Here is a 16,210-nt window from a genome sequence, read left to right as displayed (position 1 = left end):
TATTTAAACACATTCCCCGTCCCACCACCGAGACAACAAGCCTCAAAATCGACAAAACTCAGCATGCAATATACCAAATATTCTTTATTTCTCAGGGTATATAAAACGTCTGGACAAACACATCCTCCTTTGACCGACGCCTTCAGTTAAACAGGGATTTCAGAGTGAGCAGATTGCAGCGGCACATTATCTGTTCCAATGTTTTTACATGCAGGGAAAATGAAAACAGGGTGATGTTTCCCAGGCTGAGTGGGTCGGTTTCCTAAGAGAAGCTCTCAGCTGGTGTCCCATGTGAGAGTGAGCTCAGGTGTGCTTTAGAGGGTATCAGCCTCAATATAACAATCAAATCTCAAGAATGAACCGCTCTGTTAACTTCCCCTCTGTTTTTGTTTCAACTCACAATGCTTCATGGGACAGTCTTGTGCAATCAAGAATTAGACCAGCGTGGAAATTTAGTGCTCAGTTAAGTCTAAATGTGCATGAGTTGATTTGCTTCCAGTAAGCAGAGGACATTTTTTAGCCTTACTCAGCGGTTTTAGTGCGTGTTGTATAACTTCACTTTCTATCCAGTAACATTAAACACTTGCCTGCTGACGCCTTGCGTTTGACTCACTTGTTTGGTAGCGTCATCAGTACAGATAATTAGCAGTTCATCTGTCTTTTATTCAGCCAGTTTTTGGCTCTGTGGAGGCCTGTTCAGACACCAAATCAAACACAACAACTACAGTCAGTCGCAGCGGAGACAGTCTATCTTTCAGATCTCATACTGTATGTTACACTGTGTCACAGTTCAACAACAAAATTTGACATCCCGACTTCAAATCTGTCCCAAACACAGATAATTTCTGTCTTACCTTCAACAAAATACCAGCACCATACTCTGTTTAGTGGACAGTGAACCCCACGTCACTTCTCTGACTGTCTTTATGCACAATTGTTCACTTTCAGAGACCCATCTGTTCTACATTACAAAACCATACATCTGTCATACACTGATGTGAAGAGAAGTTAAAACAAGTCAAAGTGACACTGTAACTTTTGATAACACAGTCTCTGAGCCAGCTCGTGGTTTCCGCCTGTGCTGACCGCTGCTAACTTTGAACACGGACAGTGGATCTAATTTCAGACGAGTCGCTCTGCGAGACACAAGGCCGAGTTTGTTGCCTTCTGGCCCCGAGTGTTTGGACACAGCACAGGATTTCTGGAGAATTTAGGACTTCCCAATTCCAAAGTCTGCCAATGACTACTCCAAGAACAAACTGACCTACTGTGATGAACATTATCGCTTCACAGTGGTGGATGTTGGAGCCTATGATCGTTTAAGTGATGGTGGCATATTTGAGGAGATAGGAATCACAAAGACTTTAACCCCCATCTGTGTGTCCTTGTACTCTTTTAATGATTAATTATAGTGGTGTTAAACTTACAGCCTGACCTCAAAATAAACATTCATTTTGTTTTCTTGCTGCATGCACAGTCGACGGGCTTTGTAGTGTGTACAGTCCATGTGGATCCTCAAGAACGTGGGAAGATGAGGAAATCAACCTTTGTGGACACGAAAAGCATGAAGTAGCATTTAGTCTTACACATAAAAAATGTTGTTACTGTTGCACTGTTTTAGGATATGATGTTCCACGATGACCACAGTGGCTCAGAAAAAGTTAAATTGGCTTGCTTTAAGGGAAAACAGCAGACTAACTGATCGAGTGTTAAAGGCTGGATAAAGAGAGGAGAAACAAACCAAAGATGATTCATCCTCAAATCCTCTGTAAGATGATGTCTGTTTGATGGAGTCATTGAATGGCAAGAGACCAAGACATCCTTCATCCTGTTTTAATGTATTTAAACAGAAATAAATTGCATACAAAACTTACTGCTCTCCATAAATTTAAAATATAAGTAGGTAAAAACCTGACAGAGGAAATGCTAGCTATCATAAGTCTGTGTGACCTTTAGCCTACTTAACTCCATCATCAGCCAAGACGACACACAAACAGCAAGACAAGCAGCCTATTATGCCTTTTCCCCTGCAAGAAACAATGCATTTGCTATCAAGAGTAGAGCATCGACACAGTGAAGCCATTCAGTCGCAGCTGTAACATCTTCAGCAGAAAACTAGCAGACAGCTCCAGTGACGCACAGTCGTCAAAACCAGGAGTCACAGCTTTACTCTGAAGCCTAAACTCAACATGGCAGAACATTTTGAGCCGACAAACATGTTCGATTAAGTTCTCAGGTTTCTGTTAGACACTTCACATCTCTAATTCTCACAGTTAGAGGAGATTGATAGAGAAGTTTAAAAGAGAGTTGGGTGAAAATTATCCAACAAGATTTTCTTCTGTGGCTGCACACATCTTGTCTCAGTTTTCTTTAACGAGACAAAACCCTGAATGGATGCCAAACTGTGGAATTTTTAACTTGAATTTGAGCTTGTTAGACTAAACTCAATGTTAAAGTAAACATTTCTTCAAGTTATTAAATGAAAATTACAGGTACAACACAGCTCACTCCAATTCACCCCAGCCGAGAGCTGACCTTGACCCACAAACTAGTAAATGTGATGCAAGTTAGTAGTTGAGAAAAACGACTTCACTTTCTTGACCCCTCTCGTACTGAACGAAGACACATTTTGCATCCTTTGCTCTTGATTAACTGTCATTTCACACATTTTGAAAATGAGCTATCCCTCACGCTCCGTTTATTGTTATTGTTTTAAGGTCACTGGTGTGAATCACTTACAACACAAGCAGCAGGATATTAGATGATGAATGAAATCTTGTTAACAATGTGAAGACCCTGAACCTCGACCTTTTAACCTTGGGTTATATTAGTCAGGTGACAATTTATCTTTAAAAAAAAAAAAAAAAAAAAAAAAATCATGTGTTTTTTTTTTTTTTGCAGTTATGTGTAATTAGGATGAATACTTATGTTGTACATGCACTGAAGCAGATCTACTCAGAGTCCATAAGAGACCTCAACCAGGTTGTATCATGTTTCTCTCTGCTGCTGTGACTCTAACACAAAGACCAATTCAGGCACTGTTGAGAAATAAAGCAGTTTTTACTGGGTTGTGCGCTTGCTTTAGTAACTACAATGTACAAAGGAAGGTGTGGCGGCTGAGTTTTAAACGGCCACACATTTTGTGTTTCAATTTGCTTTTTTATTTCTGCTTTGCAGCATATAAATCTGAACTAACAGATAAAAGGATACACACGGTGCAGACATTGGACGCCTCTGTAGTATTCAAGCAGTGTGGATGCAGAGCGACAGAGGATGAACGATGGTTACCATTTTAATAAAACAAAAGATCATATTTTAGGTTAAAAAAAAAGACACACGTGATGCATCAAGCTCATAACTATTAAGAAAAGATTTGACAGAATAATACATAATTTGATCTTCACAGTCTTAAACACATAATTGCATTGAAAAGCTAAGATTGAAACTCAACTTCAGTTTGTTCAGACTGATGCAAACAAACAGCTGAGTCCATGTTGTCCATTTAAACACATGCAAAGAGCACTTGCTTGATCTAATTCTGTTAAGTGCTCATGCTCACGGCTGTTTAAGTGTCTGCAAAGATAAATCACACCAACCAGTACAAATATCTGATGCTATGTTTGTGCCTGCGTCGCAACTTGTGCCTGCGGATGTGAGTTACTGGTTGCCAGGTTGAACAGTTCAAAGTCAAATATCTGTATTCTCAGTTTTAAATGTCTTCCTTTCTGATGGAGGTCAAGTGCTCGCCATATGACAGTCCACCACCACAAGACAAAGATTTATGTTTAACCCAACCACAGTTACCAACCCTATTTTCACAGACTGTTCAGTCCTTCAGTACTAATGTAGGATAGATGAGGATGATAAACTACCACAGGTAGCAATGGAAACCCGAAGTAGGTCAGTGAGTCCTACATACAACTTGTTGTTAGAGAACAATGTGTGCTTGTTTTTGGATCTTCAGACGGTCTTGTTCAGCATCATTTGCTACAGATATGTTGTTCTTCGATATAGTTGTTGGTTTTATTGTCCAACTATTCTTGGAAATCAATTTTTTGATCAAGGCAAGGATGGCTTTTAAACCTCATGGTGACAAAAGACACTGAATTTGATGTGATATGATTCTCACTAAACGTATTAACTGTCAGGACAAGCTGCACTAACATAAAAGCCTAACTTAACGTGATATAAACAGTTCAAATGATGAGTAAAATAAGAGGTAAACCATGATCCACGTTAAAGACTAATTTCATAGGTGGCACAAAAGCAAACTGTGCATGTAACCAAGATAAAATTAGAAACAGTTTAGGAAAGTTCTTTCATTAGAATAACAATGGCCTCGGTTATAAAAAGCAGGTCTAAAGTTAACCATGGGCTGGATTTGTTCTGACTTTAATTATGTCCAGTGATCATGTCTGGGTCAGAAAATCCAAAATGACAAAGTCTGGTCAGAGGGCCGCTCTATTTCTGACAACAGTTCTTTCTAATCATGGGTATTTGAAACCAGACTAAAGTTAAAAGCAAGTTAGAAAAATGTCAAGGATTGGATGCAGTTGCATTTAGGTCACCGATAACAACAATTATACTCAGCAGACAGTCCAGTTCCCTTCCAGGCTACATAACAAGGCTGCATAAATCCATGGAAGTATTTTACCACAAGACCAGAGTAACCACAACTCCACCAGTCTAATCCTAAACAATATTATCACATCTTCTGCCGGTCCCAGAAAAATACTGTTTCATACCAGTTTAATTCCAGGAGACATGGAAGCGCCTTCTCCTGCAGGGGGCTCATACTGGAGGCTCAGTAGTAAATCTCATCCACAAGAAGAACAAAAACAAAAACTTTTTACATCCGGGACAGTCTTACATCTCCATCACAGTCCTGTATCAGGCTCCTTTTAGAGAGAAACCCAAAGTTGTATCCAGGCATAACCCAGACCCAGCTGATTCCAGACCAGGATGAAGTCATCGGAGGATCTTTGACCCCCACCGACAGCAAGACCGAAACCCATCACAGGTCTGCTCTAGGCCACACAGCAGTACCTTTTCCACCACGACTTTGATAGGCTCTTCATCTTGTCCGGTGTCTGCCTTTGCTTTTTTTGACGTTTTTGTTTCCCTCTCGGGTGCTTATGGGAGCTGGAGTTGTGCAGGCTGGCCAGTATGGCCGTGTCAAACACTTCCTTGAGATTTTTCTGTGTCAGAGAGGAGCACTCCATGTAGGCCACAGCTCCAATCTCCATCGCACAGTCCCGGGCATCCGCTGGCTCCACAGGCCGCTCTCTGTATTTAGCCAGGTCAATGAGAACCTAAAGCGAGGAGGCACCGGCATGTTATATAAGTTGTTAGCTCTCTTATTGAGAACATTTGATCTGTTTCATATTATTTAAAGAAAGAAGTACAAGAACAAAAATAAAAGAACTGCCTTGCGGTTGTATGCTTCTGTCAACCAGTCATGTTGCAGTTTACATCCCTGTCTGTCCAGACTCTTCGTGATATATGTTCTGAAGACTTCAAAGGAATTCAGCCAATTAAGCTGATTCTGATACAACCCAGAGTTGGACCCATGACAGTGGACAATGCTTCAAATATGAACGTTAATGCAAAGAAGCAACAAATTCTGAAAACCGAAATGCTTCAGAAACATTTTCCACCTGACAGCACAGATAAACTGTGCAATCAGCACAGATCAGTGTCACCAATTCATCTGACCAAATGGAAGATATGGACACAATCTCCTGAGTTATGGTGTGGTGTGAATAATGGCCAGGAAAGTGTTTTTGCACTATGTTGTCACAGTTGACCTTTGACCTGGACAAAATGTTAACATTTGTGCCCAATTTGAGGAAATTGCCTCAAAGCTTTCCTGAGATATCACATTCACAGGAATGAGATGTAGGCCACATAAGGAAAACCCCAAAATACAATGACACAACTTTTGTCTGCTGTGTTACTGTAAAATATAACTATAAACTGCCCTTTTATTAGATGCAACTGGCTGACATGAACACACTTTGATGAATGTTTTAACTTTCAGTTGTTGTTGTAACTGATTGATTGAGTTTTATGGACATTTTGGAGGCTGCAGCTTGTGTCACTGTTGGACGATGTTACATTAAGCAGAATGGTGTTTCTAATACTTAGTTTGCTCCATTCATTTAAAGGGGGTGGACAATATATAAGTAATAATTCTTATTATTTTGTGGTATAATTCAACAACACTATAAGAATAGCTGGCAACAGCTATGGCACTATCAATAGCTAATGACCTTGATACCTCTGTGAAACAATTTCAACAATACCTGAACATTACGACCTTTAAGAGGATGGAAGTTATCATCAGATACAGTACATGTACCTACTAACCTGGTCAGTGAGTTTATTTCTGTGTACCATGAAGCAGTTCGTCTGATATCGACAATGAGTCGTCCAATTAGTGTGTGGATTGTCTCATTTGTTTACATAATGAAAAGTATTTATTAGAATTAGAAATAAGCATTAGAATTAGACATATCATGAGTTATGTATTTGTTAAAACTCCACACCTTGACATCCTCTCGGAGGTCACACTGCGTCCCAACAAGGACGAGCGGAACGAAGGGGGCGTGTTTCCTAATCTCTGGGACCCACTTCTCAGGAACGTTCTGGAAGGACGCGGGACTGACGACGCTGAAGCACAGCAGGAACACATCTGCACTGGTGTAACACAGAGGACGCAGCTTGTCAAACTCATCCTGGAGAGGACAGAAGAGATCAAGAGAGTCACGTGTTAAAGTCAGTGAGATAAATACGGTGATTCAGCAACAAACTCGTTTGGATAAACAGGAAGTGTCACCCGTGTAGCGTGAGCAGTAACCTACAGCAACCTTTCAGTCTGGTTTGTCTGGACAGCAGAGAAGAAAAAAGGGGGAAAAGAGGGTTGATTTGATGATGCATATTTTAAGGACAAACAGCAACCCAACTAATTGAGATTTGGAGCCATAAAGACTCCTGAGGCCTCTTTTTATGTGTAAGAGAGAGAGAGGTGATTAAACTAGTGCTGCTGAGGGATCTGTTTATCTGTGGATGATAAACTATGACGTTTTGTCTGGTCTCCTTCCTGTCCTTCTCCTTTCCCTTGATCTCCAACTCTGTCCTTCCTCTTCCTGTGATCCTCCCATTCATTCTGTAATCATATCCGAAGACAGACGACATCATGTTGATTACGGCGGTGATTTGTTTTCTATTTATGTATGTGACATCTTGCATTCACACGTTCATTGACTAAACACTTGAGAACTTATTGACGACCTGCTAAATATGTTATCTTTTTATATAATATATTTATATATTATATATCAATATTTTATTGATATGAAAAAGATCTATCCTGTTTTCCTTTGTTAGTGGATGCAGCCACTGTTGCCTCTCATATGCTGTACATGTAGGAGCCCATAGGAGTTCAGTCTGTTGTTCTTATCAAAAATGAGGTACAGCGCATATATGAAATTACTATTTTATATATTTGTGTTTTGTCAAACCCCAGCTCAAAAGTGTGGATATAATGTGTCGATTTTTGTTAATATTTGCGTGTTTTTATTTCTTTCAGCAGATAGCCTTGGTTTAATCACGACCAGTTAAAACCCAAGGCAGTGATTTATCTTATCAAACATACAGCTGCTGCTGCTGCAAATGCAGATGTAATGGCATCACTTCCTCTGTGCCAGAGAATTTTTTCCAAGGAAAGACCTTCCAGACATGAATAGCTAGTTTCCCAGAGTTTCCAATTATCTATGAAACCCCTGGTGTGCGCCTGGTATTTAGGACCGAATGAGCTCTATGTTGGTCGAATTGGGTAGTATCGCTTCTGTTGTCGTATATAAAATTATGCAAATAAAATGTGGCTGGAGCGGGAAATCTTATATTTATTCATATGAAAACTTGAATTGGATTTGTAGCAACATCTTTGATCAAAGACAAAACCCATCAAAAAACATCAAAACACTTGATGTATGAAACCAATTAGTTTTAGAGAAGACTTTGAGTATCTAATTTAAAAAGCATTTACTGGAGTCTACAGGCTGAGAGGAGGGGGGGGGGGACCAACCGCAGTGTCCCATCCTGATTCCACACAGAGACCTTCACTGCATGTCATACATCCTTGTTTCCTCCCATTTCCTGTTCAGCTCTACACTGTCAATAATTAAATAAAGGAAAAAAATACAAAAAGAGCTACAGAAGCTACTTAGACTAGAAAGAAAAGACGATTCATTTCCTGGTAGAGGTATTGTGTCCAACATGAATAAAACAACAACAGGAAATACTTCTGCTCGTGCTGCGTGTGTGTGTGTGTGTATGTGAGAGTTTGTATTGAGATCACTGACCTGTCCAGCGGTGTCACAGAGTTGTAGTTTGACTGGCTGCCCATCCACCGATACCACCGCTACACACACACACACACACACACACACACACACACACACACACACACACACACACACACACACACACACCATTATAACTTCAGCAACACAAGTGAGGCTTAGAGTAGCCACCAATTGACATATCTAGCAATAAGGACTTACATATGGTCATCAGATCATTTTCAGACCCAGAATCTTAACTTAGAAGTTAATGTGGTAAAGAAAAGATTCAGTGAACTGATTAATCTATCAACAGAAAGTAGAAAGTTGTTTACTAATTATAAAAGAGGAATTATTTCTTACATTTATAGCACTGAAATTTATTGCCAACTGGTCCATAATTATACTTCAATACCACTGAAAACTTTTGTAGGGAAGAATACAAAATATTATAAAATTAGATTAGATTAGATTAGATTAGATTAGATCTCTTCAGCTATGATTAAATTTGTCGATAAATATGCAGTGCTCAGTGTCTCCTCCATCCTTTACCTGAGAAGTTGTCAAACGCCGTCGGGACGTACTCGGTGGGATACCCGTTGGTGGTGTAGCTGACCACCAGGCTGGTTTTCCCCACGGCTCCGTCCCCCACCAGCACACACTTCACCCGCCTCTCCGCTGCTCCGGCTCCCGCTGACCCTGCCCCGGACCGCCGCGTCCTGGCGGCGCCTCTGTCCCCGCTCCGGACCCTCCTCGGCGGGACCGGCGGAGCAGGGGACACCGGTGCCGCCGGTTTGTATCCCCCGTCGCCCCGCAAAGGCATCTGGCACGGAGAGGAGGGTGACATGAAGGTGGAGGAGAGCCGGGCGGGAGACTCAGTCCTGCTGCGGGACACTTTCCACACCGTCCATTCCTCCGTTGTCTACGAGCTTCTGCGGTCTGTCAAGTGACTTCAGATCGTCGCTGCTCGCTTCCTTTTACTTTCCATGGTTAAATTACTTACGCACTGAACTTCTGCTCACCCCCACGCAGCCCCAAACTGAGACGGTGTCCGTTTGAGCTTCATGGTTCATCAAGTTTATGATTAAAGTCCGATTTAAAGAGCGCAGATTGAATGAAGGTTCACCGTTTGAGGCAGTGAGTGTCCGTCCAGACGTCCGACCGACAGACCCGTCCCAAACTCCCCTTCAGTGACATCACCATGTGTGTGTGTGTGTGTGTGTGTGTGTGTGTGTGTGTGTGTTTGTGTGTGTGTGTGTGTGTGTGTGTGTGTGTGTGTGTGTGTGTGTGTGTGTGTGTGTGTGTGTGTGTGAACATATTTTACCCGTGTTGTGAGGACATGAATCTGTTCACGCAGTCACGTTGTGGGGACCTGCCGCTCTTTTGGGGGACAGAGAGGTAAGTTCCCATGTCATAAATCATTTCATTTAAAGGTGAGGATTTGATTAAAGGTTAGAGTCAGGATAGGTTTAGGTTCAGGTAAAGGTTAGGATTAGGCAAGTAGTGCTTGTGGTTGGGGTAAGTCTCCAGGAAATCAATGTAAATTCATGTAATGCAGTTTTGTTTGGCGTCTTGGCTGCCTATTAAAAAAACAACTTTTTTTGTGTGGTTTGTGAATTTCCCGTTTTTTTTTAAATTGTTTTATCTGATCTCGTCTTTTGTTTTATCGCAGCAGACTCTGTTAAACATATCATAGATGTTTTTTCTGATATTATACACCACAACTGGAATGAAGTCCAAAACAAACTGAAGATAGACACACGTATTCCTTAGTATGACATTGAAGTTTTTACTTGCTGTTTTTTTCCAATAATATCAATAATAATAATATATATAGGGACAATAATAATATTTAAATATTTAAATTATCACTTATTTTAATAATAAAACTATGATATTATATAATGTGATTATTATATTATATTATATTATATTATACAACTGTATTACCAGGCTATATATTATAATTTATTGTCGAGAGGGAGCAATTTCAATTTCAAATAAATTATATTCATACTGTATATTATTAGGTATCTTGATTTATAACAAATCAGACGTTTTGAAGAAAAAGCCTTAATTTTCTGTATAACATATGATGAATGCTGTTCAGCAGAAAGTACAATAATCACTGAAATCCTCAGTCATGAAATGAAAATATTGAAGTGAAACACAAGAAAAATGTTACAGCTGTAAGAGTACAGTCCTTGAGTAAATATACTTAGTTTTCTTTCCACCACTGCTTTCCAGTCTCCAGCCTAGTGTTAATTCCAGTAGTATCACTTCTTTCATTCGTGAACGTTTTTACTGACTAGTGATTGGACTGTTGCGCCCTCTAGTGGACACATTAAAATACAAACCTTATCAAAAGGTTATTAAAAATGTGAGTCTAGGAGTTTTAGACAAGCTGTAAAATATCCTGATTTTCCACACATCTTGAACATTAATGAGTCTTTACCTTCCTTCCTCCGTGAGCGCTGTGGCCGTGGACAGCGGAACCTAACACCGGCTGGTGTTTCCTGACGGACGGATTTCGGAACTGTATCAACATGTGTTGTGACAGGTAAAGAACTCACTTCGCCTCTTCGGTACTGTTATTACAGTTTGTTCGAGGAGTTTCGTCAGACACATGACCAGTGATACAAACATGTCCCCGGTGGAGGTCGTTCTGGGTTTCCTGGAGGAGGCTGAGTCGTGGCGGCTTCGGTCCTCACAGTTTCCCAGTAAAGTCGGAGGGAAGCCGGCGTGGCTCAGCCAGAGAGGCCTTCCCTCCTCGTCCGGGCTGGAGTGTGAGATGTGCAGGCTGCCTTTGGCTTTCCTGCTGCAGGTTAGTGTCCCGGAGAAGGGTCGGGGTCCTGTGGAGACACTGATATTGTCCTCCACCATAAATAATCATGAACTCTGAGGAGCTCCGTTTTCACCTGTGGACTGTAATCAATGTGAAGTCCAGAGACGGACGGTGAGATGTTTCATAGGAGAATGCAACAGCAGTCTGGACATTTTTATGTTCAAAGCTGAAATGCCTCCAGTCATATAAAATATGCATTAATCTCACTTACAATCACTTCCAATGTCGTTTCTTTTCTTTTCAAAGTTTTAAACAAATCAGTCAACACAGAACAGATTTTTTTTTTACAGGATACCCAGAGAGAAAATCACAGTGGTACACATCACACACTTTTACATCACTATGATTTCCAATTTAAAAAATAAAAAAAGCAGGTACTGGAACAGATCATTCGTATACTTTTTTTTTATTTTTATTTTTTTAATTAACATTTCCTTCAAGGATGTCAACATTTAGACACATTTCAAATTTCATGTAAAAAGAGAGTTATTACTATGATCCTAGTAGCCAACCCCAAAATGACAAATCTACTCACTTACATCTCACTCTGAACTGAATTGCAGGCTATGCAACCTTTAATACCCAGTGATGTAACTTTTTATCCTTAATATTCATCGTAAAGTCCTTTGGTGTGATGTTAGGGTGCCAGTTCTGTGTAAGAGTTCCTCTCCGTCTCTGCTGCAGGTGTACGCTCCGATCTCCGGTCAGGACACGAGCTTCCACAGAACGCTCTTTCTCTTCTGTTGCAAAACTCCTGAGTGCTACAAACACAACGACAGCCGCTGCATTAAAGGTACCATTCGTTTTTGCTTATGTGTTTGTTATTTGGCCTGTTTGTTGTTGTTGTTGTTGGATATTGGCACAGTTCTCCACTACAACACATTATTCTTTCTGTATTTTCACTCCTTATTTGTTTTACAAGACTCGGTACATTTTGAAAGCTTTCTGACGGACTGTTTTCTCCTTCATGCCAGTTTTCAGAAGTCAGCTATCCAGGAGGAATGAATTCTACCCCTATGACCCTCCTCCAGGTTTGTGCATGTGCCGTAGTATGATTCTTCATCAAGTATTTAAGATGTGTTCAACGTCCGAAAAGAACAGAGCTTGAAATCTGCTGCACTCCATTGCAGCTCTGAGTCACTTGGTCCAGAAAGTGCAACGCTGCACTGTCTGGTGATCAGCTGTTAATGACCAACAAGTGACAGAATTCAACGTTCCTGCATGTTTACAGTCAGATATTTATTGTATTGGCAGCGTATAGAAAAAGTGAAATTTACTAACAAAGTTGTGTATTTGCTTGAGTCCGTTTTCAACAGTGCTGTTTTACAATTTTTGAAAAGTAGTTTGGCTTTGATCTATTTTCGGTTGTTAAGAATATTGCCCTGGAGAAAACTTGTGGTGATGGTGAACAGGAACACGTTACAGACCCTCCAGAAGCCGATTCATACTGCATATATTGAGAAATGTATGTCGCGTCTGCAGAACACCGAGGCATCTTATTTTCAGCATCTACAAGTGCTGTCCATCTGTTGGTCATCAAACATCTTAAATGTGATCGTCTCTTCCTCTTTCTGATTTTTCTTTAGAGGATGAAGTGCCCAGTGGTCCTGACGAGGACCAGAGTGTGTTGTCCGTCTCTGGAGTTAAACTGTGTTGGGTGTGTGGTTGCCCCGGCAACAAAGCCTGCTCCCGCTGTCACACCGTCACCTACTGTGGAAAACACCACCAGACCCTCCACTGGAAACACACTCACAAGAAAGAGTGTTGCAGTCAAGGTGTGTGTGTGTGTGTGTGTGTGTGTGTGTGTGTGTGTGTGTGTGTGTGTGTGTGTGTGTGTGTGTGTGTCAGGCGTTAGATTAAAATGCACATGTGTATTTACCCCCCATATGTTGAATAATCAGTTGAATGATCTAGTGCTGATCAATCTAGTTGAATGATCAGCAGTCCTTCACTGACTTTGGCTTGAGTTTGGAGTCTGTATCTGACACTAGGATGACTAAATTTGTCCGTTGTGTGTCTTTGTGTGTAGAAGCGTCACTTGTCACAACTTCTCCGCTCCTCTTCCCTGAGTCGGAGCTCATCACTGAGCCTGAGGAGGAGGAAGAGGAAGAGCAAGAGAACGACACGAAAGAGGCTGAAGAAGGAGAGGAAGAAACAGAAGAAGGGGACACCACTCAGAGGAGTGTGGACTGTCCCTCTTCGACAGACAGTAGGTTATCAGTTATGTCTGACACACTATTTACATAAAGTTATTCATCGCTATAATAATACAATGTGCAGTTTAGTTTCAGATCAATCAACAACTTTATGAAATACATCCAGCCATTCTGACCATTTTAATTTCTTTCATTACAATTCTGTAATCAGCATAAACCCTCACTTTCTGTCGTCCGTTAGCCCTGGCAGAGCCAGACCTGGAAGAGATGGCTATGCATGAGACTGAAGACAACAAAGTGTTCCAGCGGTTTAAGAAGAAGATTGCACCAGAACCACACCAGGTAACTTTTTTTTCTTTTTTTTTTAAATGACGCCACACTGTGAATGTAAAGTTAAAATGATCCACACAGATGTTCTCCTTCTTGTCCGTCTCACAGTATTTTGTTCCATTTAGGTGGTACGTTACAGTCGAGGGGGCTCTCCCCTGTGGGTCTCTTCTCAGCACGTCCCATCAGATCAGGATATCCCACCATGCACCTGCGGCGCCAAGAGGACGTTTGAGTTTCAGGTTGTCACTGCTTGTCAAATGCTGAGTAATCTGACGTGCTCATGACCATAATGGTTTTATGCAAGCTGAGGGGGGATTCTCAAGTACCAAATACACATCGTAATAATAACCAGGATTTCAGCAATAGTCAAAATTTAAAATCACCTGAGACATGGGGGGTTGAGGAGTTCAGGGCCATCTGTGAAACCACGTCAGAGTGTATGTCATTGTTTGGAGTGTTCATGTGGACTAAGACAAGTTTTTACCTGTGGAAATGTTCGGACATGTCCAAGATCTGGTGCAGGAACATCTTCAGCACAGTTAACCTCCTCTGTCAGCAGTAATGATTGTTTGATCAAAATTCACATGTAGTTACTATTTCTCTGTAAATCCTGTGAGGGCTTTTCTCACAGATCAATGTAGGCAAGAAGAAAAAAGTCTGCAGGCTAAAGTAGAAGAAAAGAAATGGCCTAAGGGATATTTTAAGAACGCCAAATAAAACTTATAATGGGATGAAAACATTCCCAGAAGTGTTGCATGATATTTATGTATCACCACAGAGCTTACAGTGCAGTTGTTGAACGGCGTGTGTACCTTGCTGGAGACCAAACCATGAAATAATCACGTGTGTGTTTGTAGGTGATGCCCCAGCTGTTAAACAGTCTGTGCGTGGACTCAACAGGAGCCAGTATCGACTGGGGGACTCTGGCCGTCTACGCATGCTCAGCCAGCTGTAACCATGACGACCAGTACTGCCCCGAGTTCATCTGGAAGCAAGACTTCAGCTCGGATCAACACGAGCAGATCAAACACGCATAACATTAATAATAACCGTGTCCCATTTAGATGAATCATTTTCAGGGTCCTCGTCACCTAAAGGAACTGAGTCATTGTTCAAATTGTTTCACTTTTGCTGCTTTGACAATTGAAAATGTGAAACATCTTCTGGTGCTGCAGGTGACGCCTATCACACTGTAGTGACGTCACTTCCCGTTCAATGGCCTGGACATGTGCTGCTCATTTTGGATGTAACTGATGTCCAGAATTCAAATGCTCAAACTCGCCCCCATGAGGCAGTCGGAGCGAAGGAGGAGGTTTTTGTATGGCAGATATTCAGTCTGGACGGTTTTGGTCAGATTTGTATTTATGAGACACAGTTACTAATCTGTATACTGACGACAAGTCATCTATGAGTTTATTAAACGTGCAGATAAGAACAATGTGTCAGTGTTTTCTGACACTGGTGGTGGTCCCCAGGATATTAGTGTGTTTTGTACTACAGAGTATTTGCAGTTGGACTGCTGTTATTATCAAAATCAAAAATGACCTTTTTTAGAAAGTAGTCAGAATACGCTTTAATGTGATTTTCTGCACATTTAGTTCTTTTCTTCTTTTTTAACTATTATCTCCCTTTAAAGTTATTATTATCTTACATTATCTTAAATTGTATAAATGAAATGGTTACATACATCAGAAAGACAGAATGTGTGCTCCATGAAATAAACCCACACATATCTCCATCAGGCTTTCATTTAGAAAAACTACGTTTAATTAAAGACTAACAAGTGACAAATACAAGGAAATGGTAAATGCTAAAACACAATGCAAGAGTAGCACAAGTACAGATCAGTGAGTATCTCTCAATGACTCCCATTGATAGATACTCATTGATCTGGACATCAGACATTAAATCATCAGACTGACCCAATAATGTGAGACAGAAACATTTTTCTAAAGTTTGTCAGCGTCGGTCACCACAAGCTACTGCTCCTTCCAGACCAAGAAACCAGGAAAGGTCGTGTGTGTTGAACTTTTTAACTGTAAAGGAAGTAAATGTTTTATCTTAGATAATAGCAGTCTTTATCTTATTTGAAGGCTGCATTTCGATTATAAAAACTCAATCATACTTGCTGAATCGTTTAAGTGTCCAAATTATTTCTGAGTAGTGATTTTTAGGCTCATATCTGAGGTCCACGTGGCCACGGTTGTAGGAAATAAGATGACCTACCACAGATTTTTGGCCCATCTTAAGTCTAAACACTGTGACTTTGTTGTTTCAACACAAGTTTAGCATTTGCAGCAGTCCAGCCTACACAGATGGGCTTTTTTGTTTTACTTTGGCTTCATTTTAAAACTAAATATACACATGTACAAAGCATGGAGACTGGGATGACAGGGATTTGACCTTTCACAAGAAACTCATGTTCGTTCGGATGATTAATATTAAAGACTCTTATGTTAAGAGAATGTCAGTGTGTTAACCGAACAACTCAAATGCTGCTTGCCAATAAAACAGTACCACAATGTTCTTGTAGT

At 40.8% G+C, this 16,210-nt stretch overlaps 2 protein-coding genes across 2 annotated transcripts; one reads left to right on the top strand and one right to left on the bottom strand.

Moving 5' to 3' along the window:
- Window positions 1-66: 66 nt before the first annotated feature.
- On the bottom strand, window positions 67-9,529 carry rhoua (ras homolog family member Ua). Its single transcript, XM_069174109.1, has 4 exons — window positions 8,898-9,529; window positions 8,367-8,425; window positions 6,549-6,737; window positions 67-5,312 (listed from the first exon to the last, which is right to left on the bottom strand). Exons 1-4 carry the CDS (start codon window positions 9,190-9,192, stop codon window positions 5,028-5,030), a joined length of 828 nt encoding a protein of 275 aa, XP_069030210.1. The 5' UTR covers window positions 9,193-9,529; the 3' UTR covers window positions 67-5,027.
- A 1,330-nt stretch (window positions 9,530-10,859) lies between these two features.
- On the top strand, window positions 10,860-16,209 carry pdcd2 (programmed cell death 2). The gene is made up of 8 exons (XM_069174107.1): window positions 10,860-11,169; window positions 11,875-11,983; window positions 12,165-12,221; window positions 12,777-12,965; window positions 13,220-13,399; window positions 13,588-13,688; window positions 13,802-13,915; window positions 14,534-16,209. Exons 1-8 carry the CDS (start codon window positions 10,972-10,974, stop codon window positions 14,711-14,713), a joined length of 1,128 nt encoding a protein of 375 aa, XP_069030208.1. The 5' UTR covers window positions 10,860-10,971; the 3' UTR covers window positions 14,714-16,209.
- Window position 16,210: the final 1 nt, after the last annotated feature.

The sequence above is a fragment of the Embiotoca jacksoni genome, unplaced genomic scaffold (assembly GCF_022577435.1).
Source record: "Embiotoca jacksoni isolate LCO1_2020_lvr unplaced genomic scaffold, fEmbJac1.0.p SCAF_6, whole genome shotgun sequence".
Classification (NCBI taxonomy): domain Eukaryota; kingdom Metazoa; phylum Chordata; class Actinopteri; family Embiotocidae; genus Embiotoca; species Embiotoca jacksoni.
Note: the sequence above shows the minus strand (reverse complement) of the source record. Positions and strands in the feature narration are given on the sequence as shown.